At 34.1% G+C, this 17,650-nt stretch overlaps 1 protein-coding gene across 1 annotated transcript; it reads left to right on the top strand.

Moving 5' to 3' along the window:
- Positions 1–13,374: 13,374 nt before the first annotated feature.
- Positions 13,375–16,536, top strand: LOC18426743 (putative disease resistance protein At1g50180). The gene has a single exon (XM_006833382.4). It carries the CDS (start codon positions 13,692–13,694, stop codon positions 16,404–16,406), a length of 2,715 nt encoding a protein of 904 aa, XP_006833445.1. The 5' UTR covers positions 13,375–13,691; the 3' UTR covers positions 16,407–16,536.
- The last annotated feature ends 1,114 nt before the right edge of the window (positions 16,537–17,650 follow it).

The following is a 17,650-nucleotide window of genomic DNA, read 5'->3' as shown; positions in this document are numbered from 1 at the left end:
AGTAGATATATAAACATATGAAAATCTTGAAAATCGACGGTCTGGATAATGTGTTGCAAGATGCACTATTTCTATGAGTTAAAATCTTTTTTTTTTTCATATCCATGCATCTCGATGTCGAGATGATGAATTGGAGGGTTTTTCAACATTAAAACAACATTTTCCGATAGATTTTTGAGATGCATATGTAATTCTACATTTTAAGGTTGCAACCTTATATAAACTTTTTCCAATAAATTTTCAGGCTAGCATAAAAAATTGTTATACTAAAACAATATATTTTGGCACTATTTTAAGTTGCGCCTTACTTTAATTGTATAGGGCCTCAACTTTATACAAAACACACACAGGAAACTAACCATTTAATGTTAATTGGATCTTTTAACCCCTTAACGATTTTGTAAAGGGTTTTAATCCTTTATCCTTTAAATGATTTTTTGAAATTTTTTTTTTTTTTTTGATATTCAGGTGCTTTGCATTTTTGTGACATCGACTAGGAAGTTCTCCCCGTCGTCCATTTAGAGCAGGAAACAGGGAGAAAATAAAAATTATTTCCCGGTGATCGAAATGCAGGAGTAAAGCCCCAATATATATATGGTTGGCATTGAGGCCTAGGTTTACCATAAATGTAGACGGTGGCCTAAAACTTGTGCAATTATCTCTGAAAATCTACTATTGCTCTTTATTATGAAACTTTAGCATAAAATGTGGTGCATATCTTACGGATTTAGGAATGATGAAAATGAAAGATTTAGATCTTGTGGGGCTAAAAGGATGTAATCCTTGGATCATAAAACCACTTTAATGATAAAATATCTATACATTTCAATAGGGTTTTACTAGTGGAATGAATTAGGAGTATTTTGGAATAAAGTTGAAGATTTTTTGATGAGATGTAAAGTAGAACTAGAAATGATGGCGGATTGGGGGTTTTTATGGATTCGTTTTAGTATTTTTTTGACATTTGAAATTTTAATCTAATTGTTGGCTTATATTTTTTGTTACTGTTTTCAATTGATAATATTAAGTATTCATTTAAGAATGAGACAAACGCATGAAAGTCAACCAATGTCCATAGCCTAGCTTTCTTATCTGCACTCTTACTATAATTAAAGCAGATACCGGAATAATTGCATGAGTAATTGGAAATTTATGGATTATAGAAAGTAATATCTTGTACATGGTATTTGACATGTTGATTGTTTTTCTTGTCATTATTTTTCTGAATGAATATTTGACATGAAATAAGAAATCTTTATCAATTATATGGACCTTATTGATGTTATATTCTTCACTAGAGTGATTCATGGCCACTCGCGGAGTGAGATTATTGGTTCGTCATGGTGGTTATTTTGAGCCTAACCAGAATGACAAACAGATATATTACAAAAATGGGAACTTAAAAGCCACACTATCTAATAAGGGAAACTTGCTACAACAACTAAGGCTCATATAGGGGTCTATATTGAGCCCTGTTCCAAGCAATATGAAAATTACGTATCAAAAAAAGGACCAGGCAATGGATTTAGTTGATTTTATAGATGATGGGGATATAAGGTATATGCTGATGGTGGCTTGCAATGTATACGTAAGTGTCGCAAACCAAACATCACAACCAAATCCAATAGAGCATCAGTCTTTTGATCATACATCTTCTCCATCAGCAAGAGATAGGTTTGTGTGAGAGAAGACCTTCGATTTTGCACAACTATCCTAGTACTTACTGAATGTATTTCAATTATATTTGAATTACATGTGGATCGATACCTACTAAATACTCAAAATATTTTATCATAGCTGCCCTACTATACAAGTGAATGAGCCTGGAATGAGTAACATAGTTGCAGAGCAGGAGTCTGAATCCGAGGACGAGCCACATACAGAACGTGCTACATACGACATTGCGCTCTTAGAGACTCCATACAGATCAACACGTCTACGAGTGGACTTAATTGTAGGACAAGATTTTGATACTGTTGTAGAGTTACGCAATCACTTAATTGATTATGCGATATATCATAATTTTAAAATTAGCTAAAACGCTATATGAGCTACCTCCTCGATTACTTCCTCCTTATTAAATTTCTCTCCCATCTCCCCCTTCCCCCGCCAATTTTAGTAGGGCTCATCTCTGGTTAATATTGTGGATTGTGTCCCTAGAATCATTTATCATTATATCCATCAAACAAACAGTCCGGGGTCGCTTTTGGAAGGGGTACCAATTCCCATATTTTTGAAGGAAAAGTCATTCATGAGTCAGCGAGTGGACATTGTAAAAAACTCACGGGGCCAAAATGCACTCAGGCGGTGCAGAAATGTTTTTTAAAAAAAATCACATTTTAAATATTAAAAATCTTATTTTATTTTTCAAATTCATAATCACCTTAATCATGAATCCCTAAAATTTTGAATTAAAAATTCACTTTTAAGATAGGTTTAAGTTGGGCCAGAATATGCACAATATGAATCGGCTTACTCATAGAAATCCCATCATTTTTTATAGCGCCTTTTTGTATTTAAATAGATATTAATTGAGGAATAAAACTAATTTGGGAGTTTTTCATCAAACAAATCCCCCAGAAAAATTTCTTTGGCTAGGTGGACCAAAGGTACAATTTGCTACTCAATTACCACAAAATCTTTTCCCTTTATAAAAGGTACATGTCATGAAGCCTATTTGGATGCGCTCGTTTTAATCGATAATTTACTGTTTTAATGAAATTAATCATATTAGGAACTATCTTTCGTTTGACAGAGTCAATCATAAAGTTATCTAAGATACACTCATAGGCAAGTTTATACATAAGTTAAAAATTTGTTTTTACTTTATTCGCAATAATTTTTTGAAAATCATATGATTTTAGCTTGCAATAGTTAAAAATAAATGAAATCATTAAAATATTAAATAATTATATAATGTTACATAATAAAAAGGAAATGTATACGATGAGAATATTTACATTTGATATAAGGAAGTCACAATCATTATTGAGCATTCAATTCTAAACCAGCAATAGACATGTAGTGTTTGAGTTATTTATAGGTGGCTCGAGTAGGTCAAATTATCGGAAGATGCTCACATTCTGACGTTACAAACTTAAATATGAGCAATTTGAGTGTTTTTAAAAACATTTATAGGAAGACACATAATGAAAAGAACTTTAAAAATAGCCCTAAATAAAACACTTATTTCACCAATATTGGAAAATTCAACTCATGCTTTCTATTCAGCCCATGGCCCCAGCTGAGTACTCTCTTGAGTCTGAGTAACTCGGCTCGAGTAGAACTAAGTAATGTAGTATTTGAAAATTATTAAAAAATAAAAAATATAAAAACCCAAAAATAAGAAAAATATAGTCAAGGTTAAATTTAACAAAACACAACTTACCGTGTTAAAAAAAACCGTAGCAAAAAAATAGGTTTTTAAAAATGAGGTTGTGACTGGGGGTATTTTTGAAATTTTTTAAAGAAGATGAAAAGTATAAAAATAATTATTCATAACCAAACACTTTTTAATCTTTGCCAAAATGATAAATATATATATATATATATATATAAAACAATAGTGAAAAAATATATTTTAAAAAATAATTTTGTGATTGGGGGTATTTTTGAAATTTTCTAAAAAAGATGGAAAAAATATAAAAATAAGTATTCATAGCCAAAACACTTTTCAATCTTTAAAAAAATGATAAAAAAATATAAATAAACATGTTACAAATATATTTTTTATATTTTAAAATTTTTATATTTTTTGAATTTTTTTTTAAGATCCCCAAGTTGAATCTCCAACTTAGGACAACTCACGCTTTGCACAAGACCAAGTAACTCGGCTGATTTTTTGAATGCAGTCTTTCACAACCTCTTCATCTTTTTCTAAGTGGTACGGCCAATCTAATAATGGAACTCTATGCGGTAAGACCATTAACCTTCTGTTCAAAGCAGTGTTTAAAAAAACGTTGGGAATCGCCATGGACGGATCGAATCGGTGAAAAAAACGGGAATCGTCCGGTTCTAAAGAGAATCGGACGATTCTGCACAGTGACTCGCCGATTCACTGTACGGAATCGGCGATTCCGTACAGTGAATCTGCGAGTCCCCGTACGGAATTTTTTTTTTTTTTTTTTTGGTAATCCATGATAGATTTTTTTGTAATACTTGATCGATTTTTTTGTAATCCATGATCGAATTGTTTTTTTTTTGTTTTTGTAATCCATGATCGAATTTTTTGTTTTTTTTGTAACCCATGATAGAATTTTTTGTAATCCATGATCGAATTTTTTGTAATCCATGATCGAAATGTTTTTATTTTTTTCTTGTAATCCATGATCGAATTTTTTGTTTTTTTTGTTTTTGTAACCCATGATAGAATTTTTTGTAATCCATGATCGAATGTTTTGTAATCCATGATCGAAATGTTTGTTTTTTTTTGTAATCCATGATCGAAATGTTTGTTTTTTTTTTTGTAATCCATGATCGAATTTTTTGTAACCCATGATAGAGTTTTTTGTAATCCATGGTTGAATTTTTTGTAATCCATGATCGAATTGTTTTTTTCTTTTTTTGTAATCCACGATCGAATTTTTCGTTTTTTGTTTTCGTAATCCATGATCGAATTTTATGTAACCCATGATCGAATTTTATGTAATCCATGATCGAATTTTTTGTAATCCATGATCGAATTTTTTGTAATCCATGATCGAATTTTTTGTAATCCATGATCGAAATGTTTGTTTTTTTTCTTGTAATCCATGATCAAATTTTTTGTTTTTTTTTTGTTTTTTGTAACCCATGATAGAATTTTTTGTAATCCATGATTGAATTTTTTGTAATCCATGATCGAATTGGTTTTTTCTTTTTTTGTAATCCACGATGGAATTTATTGTTTTTTTATGTTTTTTTTTTTTTTGTAATCCATGATCGAATTTTTTGTAATCCATGATCGAATTTTTTGTAATCCATGATTGAATTTTTTGAAAGTTTGTGATTTTTTTTTTTAATCCATGATTGAATTTTTTTTTGTAATCCATGATAGAATTTTTTGAAAATTTTTTATTTTTTATTTTTAATCCATGATCGAATTTTTTTTTGTAATCCATGATAGAATTTTTTGAAAATTTGTGATTTTTTTTTTTAATCTATGATCGATTTTTTTGAAAATTTGTTAATTTTTTTTTTAATCCATATTATTCAAAGACAAAATGAGAGAGATGATGATTCGGAAGCCACTCTATCCTAGCTATATTATTCACATATCGAGTCCCAATAGCAACAATGTAGGGATGAGCACGACAGTGCAGGTGAGCATGAAGGATGGATAAGCTTCGGGGCTTTTGGATTGGAAACACAACAAAACACTAACACTCAGGGATTTGAGAATAGTCAGACGTCTGCTAATATCGATGATTCGTTTTTCGATCGAATCAATGAATTGTTAAACGAATTCAATCAATGGCACCAGCGTGACCAAGAAGAGCAATAACGTCGTTTATCATTTTATTTTTAGATCATATGTTACTAATTTTATGCTTTATTGTAGTCCATGTATGTTGATATACTATTCCATAATAATTCTATGTTTATCCTTTTGTGTGATGTAAATTAAATGCTGAATGGCGGTTCATGCAGGGAAAGAACATATCAATATTCGCATATTCATTCAAAAACATGAAAATTCTTAATGGAGTACCCTCATTTCTTATTGAATTCCTAAAAAACAATATTTATAATGAATTTTAATAATTTTTTCGGATTTTTTTTTAAGCTTTAATCTGACCGATTCACCCGATTCCCGATCCGGATCGCCGATTCGCCGATCCGGATCGATTTTTTAGGTGTCCGATCCGAGTCACCGATCCGTTTTTTAAACCATTGGTTCAAAGTCACATTCACTCATAGTTGTTACATGTAAATCCCGTCAACTTAGGTAGTCAGGAGGTTTAGAAATTTTACATAAAAAAACAAATGAAAGAATGGTGCTTCATGCACAGTTAAGATGAAGTCACACACAATTCTATCCTAAAATGCATTTTAGTCTCTTATTCCTGTTCATTGATGTATTACTATTCATATCAAATATATTTGGGGAGTCGATGCTTTAAAGAGGGTTATTGGAAGGCTTGTCTCATCGCGTAGAATAGGCCAACAATCTAGGTGCATTAAAAATACCACTGCATCTAATGTTTGTCTTTGTCTCCTCGTATAATAATTTCACCTGTGATTGTATTTTACAAAATGTGATTCTATTGTACAATAAAGTCACAATCATTTTTAACTTTTGGATATCAATCTAAAATATTCTCGCAAACGTAGAGCTTACTTGATAGATACTCCAAGTTCACTGATTTCACGTTTGACGGCCTAGGGATAAAACATTAGAAACATGAATAAGATAAACCATGATCAAATATGCCTTTGATATATCGGATAATCCTTTTTGCGACTTTCAAGTGCAATTTATTTGGAGTGTCTATGTACCGGTTAACCAAACCGACTCCATAGAGAATATCCGATCTTGTACATATTAGGTATCGGAAGCTTCCTACTAGACTTTTGAAAAATGTAGGATCAACCTTTTTTTAATCACCTTCTTTTCTCGATTTTATGCCATTCTCTACCGGTGTATTTATCGGATTACAATTCTCTATTTTTAATTCTTGAGAATTTCTTTTGCTTAAGATTTTTGTGACTAAAAAATTCCATCATCCTTTTGTTTAACTTCAATGCAAAGAAAATAAAACATGAGCCCAATGTCGGTCATTTCAAACTCCTTAATCATGGATTCTTTGAATTCTTAAAACATGCCCAGATTATTCCATATATATCAAGTCATCAACATATAAACAACAAACATGCAAAATATCTCCATTTTCATTTTTCTTTATGTATAAGGCAAGTTCATATGGGCACCTAGCATCAATTCTACTATTCCATGCCCTAGGTACTTGTTTTAAGCCATACAAAGCTTTTTTCAATTTGTAAAATTTAGTTTCTTGCCTTTTTTCACATAACCAAATGGTTGTTTAACACACATCTTCTTCAAAAACACCATTCAAGAATGCGGATTTCATATCCATTTGCTAAATTTTCCATTTATTTTGGGCTATAAGAGAAATGACTAATATAATAGTTTCCAAACGAGCAACAGGGGCAAACAACCCATTAACATTTCCCTTTGTCTTGTAGATCCGTTGTATACCAATGACTTTGTGGCCCTTAGAAAGTGTTGTAAACTCCCATATGTCATTCCTCTCAATTGCTTCAATTTCTTCATCGATGGCCTTTTTCCACACTTTACTTTGGCATGCTTCATCAAAACATACAGGATCCAAATCTGCATAAAGACAAAGCAATGTGAGATCTTCATTTTAACATCAAGACTATGAGTAACAGAATAAATTTCTTGAAGGTTTTTTATTTTAGGGGCCTACGAGATTAGTTATTTGTTAAAGAAGTAGATTGGCCACTAGAAGAAGAATTATGAAAAAGACTCAAAGAACCTTCTTGATGCTCAACATTTCCATTATCTTCCACTTTATCAACCACAATGGTTTTCTTTTCTTAATTATTTCTCCAATCCCATACTCCATTTTTATCAAAGATCACATATCTACTCATGAATACTTTTTTAGCGATGGGATTGTATAACTTATAGCTCTTTGTATTTTTTCCATAGCCTATGAATATATATTTTCCCCCTTTCTCATCAAGTTTTACCTTTTTCTCTATAGGAATTTTAGCGAAGGCTACACCCCAAGATTCTTAGATGCTCTATATTTGGCTTATAGGAGCTCAACCTTCTTTGGGTATCTTATACCATAAACCTTTTAGAGGATAGCTATTCAACAAATATATCACACAAGCAACGGGCTCGGCCCAAAATTCTTTTGGCATTTTTTTTTCTTTTAACATGCATCTTGTCATATTCAAAATAGTTCTATTTTTTCCTTTCACCATACCATTTTGTTGTGGTGTGTAGGATGTGGTCATTCGGTGGAAAATTCTATATTCTTTACAATAATTTGGAAAGCATTAGAAGTTTATTCTCCAATTCTATCCGATCTTATCACTTTAATTTGAATACCACTTCATTTCTCAACAAAAGCTTTGAGTTCCTTTAATACTTCAAAACCTTCAGCTTTTTTTTTAAGAAAGTAAACCCATGTTTTGCTACTATAATCATCAATAAAGTTAGAGAATACCGATTTTTTTCAAGCGAGATGGGCTCAAGTGATACACATACATCTGTATACCCGAGTTGGAGAGGCTTTTATGTTTTCCTTGATTTTCCACTCCTGAAGTTTTCTTGATGTTGCTTTCCTACAATGTACCCTTCACATGCACCATTGGGTTGCTTTATCCATAGCAAACCATTCACTATTTTTGCTTTTGACAACAATTTCAGGCCACTAATAAGATGCCCAAAACGGAAATGCCATAACCATGAATCATCATTCAAAATAAATTTGAGGCATTTCACATTTTTACTTTTGATATTTTTTGAAAACATTCTATTATTGGTCACAATCACTTTGGCAGTCAAATTGTTTCTTTAGTCCCTTAAAGTAAAGGCTGCCCGTTTTCAAAAAGTACTATAGCCTTTTTCTAATAATTGGCCCACAGTCAAAATGTTATTTTTCATGCCCAACACATAATATACATCGGAAATAAATTGATAATCATCATTTTTCACTTGAATCAAAATTTTACCTTTGCCTTTTTAGGGTTTCTTTGATAAGTCTCCAAAATATACATGCCCAAGACTTAATTCATTCAATTCCGCAAACAATTCCTTTCTACCATACATGTGATTACTTGCACCAGTGTCAAGATACCAAGTATCCATTTGATTCTTATTATTATCATTATAAGCTAATAACAATGTTGGTTCTTTTTCATCATTTTTCTTTTCAACAAAATTAGCTTTTTCAAATGCATCATTTAGAGAACGGTATCTACACTCGGAACTCTAATGGCCATATTTTTTGTAATTGTAACATTGAATAGTAGATTTTTCATACCTTGAATAATTATATGGTCTTGAAAAAATTACTTCTTCCTCGTCTTCTTTGAGGTTGGGTTTTGATCTTTCACACCTCCATTGTTAATCTTGCCTCTTCCACATCCCCTGCTTCCATAGCCACGACCTCTTTGACCTCTATGTCCATGAGATTCTTCATTCTTTTCCTTCATTGTAGGCTTTGTTTGTAGTACATGCTCCAAAGAGTTTTGAGTTCTTTTTTGCAAGCTTTGCTTATGGGCATGCGAGGAACTCATGAGTTGATCAATAGTCATAGTTTAAATCTTTATGGGAGCGCAAGGGTTTTGAACATCGGGAATGGGAGCATTCAATAGGGAGTGGGCCCCGCCATAGGCCATGTTGCTGACCTGGTAGTGGCCTTGTATTCGAGGCAGTTTTTATGTAGGTTAAAGCAATTTTCTGGCTACGCTGAGCGGTTTCCCAGTAATAGAAGGCAGTTTTCTAGGGAGGTGGTGGAGATGAAAGAAGGTGGTGGAGGATGATAGGCGGAGGGGGTTGGATTTTTTGGAGAAAGCGATTGGAACGTATGAGAGGCTTTTCAATCTTTTCTTGAAAGAAGCCTCCTCATCTTAATCTTCTTCTCCAAGGAAGGTAAATACCATTGATCTTTGTTACGGGTCAAAAGATTTTTCATGAAGTACATTAATAAATAAAAGATTTCACTTCTGATAGATAGGTGATTGTCATCTTGTTCTGAAGGTATACATTTGCATTGTACAAAAAACTGTATTTTATGCCCTTTCTCGCTTTTTACTACTTTAGGGTTGGAAATGGCTTGTCGGTCTAGCCCTAAAAAGTCGACACTCCAACTAGGACCTGGGCCAGGGCCACATTAGGGCTGACCCGGGCAAGCTCGATGTTTATTTTTTTTAACGTTAAATAGTAATTTCATTAACAATAGGTGTACAAAGCACCTGAAAAAATAATACTAGGCTGGGAATAATAATTTGATCAAGGTTTTTATGCTTCTCTTACAGCATCGAAGTTCTATCCTCCCTTTTATCTAACCGTCTATTTTGAATGGAGGGCTAAGATTGCCCCAATCACAACATCACGTATCTACACTATTTAATTTTTAATTTTTTTCTATTAGCTATTTTGACACCAAATTTTGGACGTCCATTCTTCTATTAAACTCGCACTAGCAAAACATGTAAAAAGATATTTTCAATAAATAAAATGACCAAAATACCCCTGAAAAATTCAAGGGGTATTTTGGTCATTATTTTTTAGTGAAAATTATTGTTAATATTTTTTATAGGTGTGCCCCAATGAGACGATGACATGTACCAAATTTCATATTAAAAAAATTTCTATTAAAAAATAAAATACTTTGAGACATCAAATCTAAGATCAAACGGTGAGTGACCATCTTGATCAAAATTAGACGGCTGGATGATAGGAGGAGCATAGAACTTCTACGTTGTAGGAGAAGTATAGAAAGCTTTCCCTATTAAGTTTAGATAATGCTGCTAAATTAACCATCATCCAAACGAGTTCATAATAACTACATCTTTTCACCCATAAGGTCAAACATTCTCCACGGTATGATGGATTAAATTCACCCTTAATACTGACCAAAATATCAGAATCTAAATGTTTGGACGAGGGAACTCCCAGCAACCAAATAACTTTAGACTATTGCTCATATGGCAGATGGCGGCCATATAAAATAGGGCAATATATGAAAATGAAAAAGTATATAATGAGACCATTTACCTTTGGTACAAAGTGATTACAATTAATCTTGACTATTAATGTGAAACTGGATGGTAGCATTTATTTCATTGACTAAGCTCAAACTTCAAAAGAATTTTTTAGAACTTTGTGATGCATCAAAGCCATCAAATTTCACATTGGATTGTTATAACTAATTGTGACCTCTTTATATCAAAGATAATGGTCTCATTGTGTATCATCCCCTATTAAAATACCTATGAAAAATGTATCATTTAACACATGTACAACTATTCCAACTCATGATCATATACATAAATTTTACACATGTACAACTATTCCAACTCATGATCATACACATTTTGATGGGTATTTTGTAGCTGTATTATAGTATGGTTAAAAAATCATATTGTTCATCTCTCTTAGGTATTTTGACAAATTGCCCTGATGTGCCATCAAGCTGGCTCCAAACCACATAATTTCAGCATTCCTCATTGTCCATGTTACAATAGTTGTTTCAGAAAGGTCATGACATAAATAGACATAAATATTGTCATATTTTACGTTTCAGGTAGAAAATTGAAACATAATTCTTATTGAAAAATATTATGGATTTAGAACTCAAAACCAACATGTATACTTGCTTCTTTTAATCGAGTTTTATTAAGCAAAGCTGAATTACTGTAATTTCCTTGTTTCTTCCTTGTTGAGGCTTTAATAAAAAAATTTGTTCCAAGTTTATAACGTGTTTCAGTTATTTGTAGGTGACTCAAATTATCAGAAGATGCTCACATACTTACGTTACAAACTTAAATATGAGCAATTTGAGTGTTTTTTAAAACATTTATAGGAAGATACCTAATGAAATGAATTTAAAAAATAAACTTAAATAAAACACTTCTTTTACCAATTTTGGAAAATTCAACTCAGGCTACTCAGCCCATGCCCCTAGCTGAATACTCGCCTAGTCTGAGTAACTCGGCCTGAGTAAGACCTAATACGGTAGCACCTGAAAATTATTAAAAAATAAAAATATAAGAAACCCAAAAAAATAAAAATAAATACTTAAAGTAAAATTTAACAAAAAACAACTAACTGTGGTAAAGAAAATGCAGTGGAAAAATAGATTTTAAAAAATGAGTTTGTGATTGGAGGTGTTTTATAAATTTTCTAAAGAAGATAGGAAAATATAAAAATAAGTATTCATAGCCAAAACACTTTCCAATCTTTATTAAAAAAAAAAACATAAATAAACATGTTACAACTATCATTTTAATTTTTTAGGATTTTAATTTTTTTTAATATTTTTTTTAAGATCTCTAGTTGGATCTCCAACTTGGGACAACTCAGGCTTGGCAAGGGCTCGAGACCAAGTAACTCGACTGATGTTTTGAACGCAATCTTTCACAACTTTATTATCGTTAAGATGTCTATAGGGCAAGCTTTCTATGCTTCCCCTACAGTATAAAGTTCTATCCTCCCCCTTATCCCACTGTCCATTCTAAATGGAGGGCTATGATTGCCCCAATCACAATGTCACGTCTCTACACTATTTTATTTTTAATTTTTTTCTATAAACTATTTTGACACCAAATTTTGGACGTCTATTCCACTATTAAACTCGCACTAGCGAAAAATATAAAAAATATATATTTTCAATAAAATAAAATTTCCAAAATACCCTTGAAAGTTTCAAAGGGTATTTTGGTGATTATATTTTATTGAAAAATTATTTTTAATATTTTTTATACGTGCGCCCCAATGAGAAGATGGCACGTACTAAATTTCATATTCATACAATTTGTATAAAAAAGAACTAAAAATAAAATACTTTGAGACATAGGATCTGAGATCAAACGGTGAGTGGCTCTCTTGATCGAAATTGGAGGGCTGGATGGTAGGGGGAGGATAGAACTTCTATGCTGTAGGGGAAGCATAGAAACCTTTCCCATATTAAATTGACATCTTTTGCATTTTTTGGACTGTCTTTGAAGTCATCAGATCTGCGTTGTTTTTAGAGGTCCAAGTGTTTTTTTTTAGAGTTCCAAGTTCATGGATACAATGTGAAAATAAAGATGCGAATGAAGTTGCGGAGATTTGCGATGTGATTTTACATCTCAATCAGTGTTCGTAAAAGCGAACAGGAACGGTTAACCTGATGTAGGCCTAGAAGCAGTTTAATCGGCCTAATTGGTAAACCTGCGATTCAACTGTTCTAACTGAGCAAGTCCCGGTCAAGCAAAAAAGTGATAAAAAAAAATAAAAGTACAAAAAAATCGACTAAAATGTGATAAGCATATAAAGAATGATTAAAACAAAATACATTCAAATTAAGTTGAAAATTAATGAAAAAATGGATTTTAACCCATTTCATATTTTCCCAGGGCTATTTTTTAATTTTTCTAAAAAAGATGGGAAAATATAAAAGTGAGTATTAATGACCAAACCAAGTTTTAATCTTTACAATAATGTAAAAAATATTTAAAAATACATTACAAATCAAATTCGATATTTTTGAGAATTTATATACATCTTTTTGAAATATTATAATTAAATTTGTATACTTTGCTTGCACTCTTCTTTTCGAGTTTTTGGTTGATCCTTAGGCTTATCTCTTGTTTTATGTTGAATATCATTTTAAACGAATCTTCATTGACAGTTCAAATTTCTCCATCGAAATGGAAAAAAATTCTCATGATCGTCGGTTACGAAGCTTCTTTTCTCCATCGAAATATAAAAATTCTCATGGTTGTCGGCCACTAACCATCTGCGAACCAGCTCGAACGATTGAGGCCGTGGACGTAGTCGACGTCTTTATTAAAATAACGCTCATCTTTATTCAAACGAATGCGGCTGTGGTCTTTACGAAAACGCGTTGTAGTTTTTTTATTTTTTTTTAACATTAACAAATGACTTTTATTAAATATAAATCTGTAGAGGAGAGAGAGCACTGAGTGCAGTGGAAAGATTGGAAATGGAGGATGTAGTTGTTAGCATCTTGGAAACATTAACCAAAGCACTTGTACGGGAAGCGATTTTCCAGTACGGAATAGGGGACCAAGTAGATGGGCTCACGGTTGAGCTAAGGCGGATGAAGGCATTCCTCAGAGACGCAGATCGAATAAGAGACAGTGGTCACATAACAGAAAATTTGGTGCAAGAAATAGGAGATCTTGCATGCAAAGCTGAGGACATCGTCGAAACGTTTGTCCTTCAGGCTTTGCAACGAAAGAGAAGGGGATTTATGGGTCGCTTGACTAATTATGCCGGTTTGATTTTGCAGCTGAGAGGACGCCACGAGGTGGGCAGGAGGATTGAAGGTATCAGCAATCAGCTCGGTGCTATTGCAAGGGGGAAGGTTGTCTATGATCTACCACAGAGAAGCCACGGGGGCGAAACCGCAAGTTCTAGAGTCCAAAGGCTGAGAGAGATGAGGAGAACATCACCTCTAGAAGTGGAAAGGGATTTAGTAGGTATTGAAGAAAAGGCGAACTCTCTAAAGCAGTCATTGATGGATGGGGAGGGAGAGTTCAGCGTGGTTTCTGTGGTTGGGATGGGTGGAGTTGGCAAGACAACTCTCATCAAGAAAGTCTATAATGAAGATGGTATTAAGCTACATTTCAATTATTTTGATTGGGTTTGCGTATCTCAAACTTACAGCATGATTGAGCTGCTTTGTGACATGATCATTAAGGTTGTTGGGTCAACTGTGGACATACAAAACAAGAGTGAACAATTGTTGAAGGAGGATCTGCATAAAAATTTGAGCAGAAGGAGGTATTTAATAGTATTGGATGATATGTGGGATATCAGTGCTTGGGTTTGTATAAGAGAAGCGCTGCCAGATGTGAAGAATGGCAGTAGGGTTGTAATAACAACCAGGAATGAGGATTTGGCTAAAATGGTGGAGAGGAACACCATCCACGTTCTCAAACCATTGCCATACAAAGAGAGCTGGGAGTTGTTGTGCAAAAAGGCTTTTGTGAAGAACAATGGAAGTTGTCCTGAATATTTGAGAGAAACCGGCCATGGCATTGTGGAAAGGTGTGGAGGGTTACCATTGGCACTGGTAGTAATTGGTGGTCTACTGTCCACGAAGCTAGTGTCCGAGGATATAAAGAGAGCATCAGAATGGAAGAAAACGCTTGATGGGTTCAGCCATTATCAAGACAGAGGTGAGGTCAGAATCTCTGAGATACTATCATTGAGTTATTTCGATTTACCGAACTACCTCAAGCCATGTTTTTTATATTTGTCTGCTTACCCTGAAGATTTCAAAATTAGCCGAACAAAAATAGTACAATTATGGGTGTCTGAGGGGTTTATTGAAAAGAGGGGAGATGAGATATTGGAGGATGTGGCGGAGGACTACCTCGAAGAATTGGCAAGCCGGAGTATGATACAAGTGGAAAGCGTGAGTTTGACTGGACGCATCAAATCTTGCGTTGTGCATGATCTTATGCGTGACATGTGCTTAAAAAAAGCAGGGGAGCACAACTTCTTGGGGTTGGTTGCCGGTGAAGATAGCATGCCCTCTCAAAAGACTCGACGCCTTGCCTTTCATCAAGGTATGGATGTCCACGTCGTTTCAAATCCTTCAAAAATTCGTTCATTCCTTTTCTTTTCACAATCGATGCGCCCATCTGTCTCCAAAAGCTGTCTACACTATGCTAAGCTAGTTCGGGTATTGTTGCTTGAGAACATTGTTCTTAAATGTCCACTAAATGAAGTGGGAAGTTTGGTTCTTCTCAGATGCTTGAGTTTTCGAGGAAGCAGCATTCGTGGTGAGATTCCAAAGTCCATAAGAGCTCTTCAACATTTGGAAGTGTTTGACATGAGGCCTGGACATTTTACTTATGATACGATTTGTAAAAGCTTAAAATCAAGTTGGAGCCTAGAGTTACCCAGCCTGAGACACTTTTACGCAAATGCGCTGCTTGAATCCGTGCAACCGATGCATTTGAAGGCAGGGACTTCGAGAAGCCTCCAAACGTTGTGGGGTGTGTGGTCTGGCATCATACGAGAGCCATTGAGCAATTTCTCTCAACTCAGGAAAGTTGGTATTAAAGATGAGGATGGTGAGATCAACGAAATCTACGGGTCGATTGGGGACGTACAATGCCTGCGTTTTCTATCTCTGTGGTCAAATGTTGGAGTAGTGCACAATTTGGAAGCAGTTTCAAGGCCACCCTTGGCTCTTGAGAAATTGTTGTTACGTGGGAAGTTAGGGAGGGTGCCAAGCTGGTTTGGGAGGCTCCCAAACCTGACCAAGTTGTTATTATGGTGGAGTGAATTGGATGAGGAGGGGTTCTCAAAGCTCCAAGAGTTGCCGCAACTCAAATTCCTGGAGTTACGATATCGTGCATATGTGGGGAAGGAGATGCATTGCATTGTTGGGGGCTTTCCTCGACTGCAACACTTGGAAATTTGGGGTTTAGAAGAATTAGAAGAGTGGAGGAGATTGGAGGAAGGATCCATGGCATGCCTTCAATTTCTACAGATTTACCGGTGTGGCAAATTGAGGATGCTTCCACAAGGGTTGGAGCACGTTCCCACCCTCCAACGAGTGAAATGTAGTGGTTTTGGAGATGAATTTAGCGGGAGAGTGTTAGATGATGCACCCCATCATCTTTGGCGCAAAACCATAAGTGATGATCATAGTCGAGAGTGGAAACGTGTAGCCCTTTGATTCCTATTTCCTTCGATTCCATCCTGCCTAGTGTTATATGCAAGCAAGTAATTTCCATGTCTTTTGAGTGTGGTGTCAGTTTTTCTACTGTAATTTGGCGTGATAACAAAGTTGGACGCATCAAATTTCTTAACCAGGCCGGCCCTCGATACTTTAAATCAGTATTTTGTGTCCTCAGCTTACTTTTGCCATGGGAAAGTCTCTATCCACACCATGTAGGTACAGGAAGCGTGTACAACAACACTTCCCATGGTTCAGATACATACGCCCACATTCAACAGTAAAAAAAACGTTCCTATTTTTAAAAAATAGTTATTTAAAATTTGGTTTATTTATGTATATTTAATGGTGCACCAAATAATAATAAAACTTATTCTTGACAAATGAGTTGGCCAATATACCCCTCAATTGTTTTGGGGGGGTTTTAGGTCAACTTTTTATGTTCAAAATATTTTGTAGAGCAAATTATGTACGAATACTATTTGGGGCCCCTTAATACAGTATGGTGATATTTTTTTTTCCATTTATTACGAGCACCACCACCGAACCTCCCCCCTCGACAACCTTTTTATTCCCCCAAGTTGCCCTTATGCTCGGCAATGAAAACACTCAACAAGATGGCTATTCTTTCCGCAATCACCATTTGCTATCCGACGTTTGCATTTTCGAACAGCTCGTGTCGTTTAATTTTTTAGTTTTTTGTTGTCTGGTGCTCGAAATAACATACAACTCTTTTGAATCCACAAAACCCAACGAGCCCTCTCCTCTCGTCCTTTCTCTTCTCTATCTCTATCTCTCTTTCCTCGAGTGTTAGAAAAACCAGTCAATTATATCGGAACCACTAGGGTCCCGATTCTGGTTAGGACCAGTTTGGATTCTGCAAGTAGTTATTGGTCCAAAAATAAATAAACGGATTTGGGTTCTTTGTTAAGAACAGTGTGTTTATTTTTTTTACTTTATTTTTTCTTTTTTATTGTTAGTTGATAAATTCGAAATACTTGAGTTCACTCACAGAGAATCGTCAAATCAGTTTGCTTGAAATGTTTTTTTTTTTTTTTAAATTAATTTATCTCTTCAATCTCCTCCAATGCCCCAACATAATTTCTCCTCTAATACATCTCATTTAGTCATAAAGCCTTCTAGGTTACTAGCCAAATTTCTCCAAACTTTTTTTAAAAAAAAATTCCCCAAGGAAGTTTTTTAGAGAGAGACATCTCATTCAGTCATAAAGCCTTTTAGGTTAC

The sequence above is a fragment of the Amborella trichopoda genome, chromosome 10, assembly GCF_054954075.1.
Source record: "Amborella trichopoda isolate Santa Cruz 75 chromosome 10, AtrichopodaSantaCruz75HAP2 v2.0, whole genome shotgun sequence".
Classification (NCBI taxonomy): domain Eukaryota; kingdom Viridiplantae; phylum Streptophyta; class Magnoliopsida; order Amborellales; family Amborellaceae; genus Amborella; species Amborella trichopoda.
This window is presented reverse-complemented; position numbering and strand designations above follow the sequence as displayed.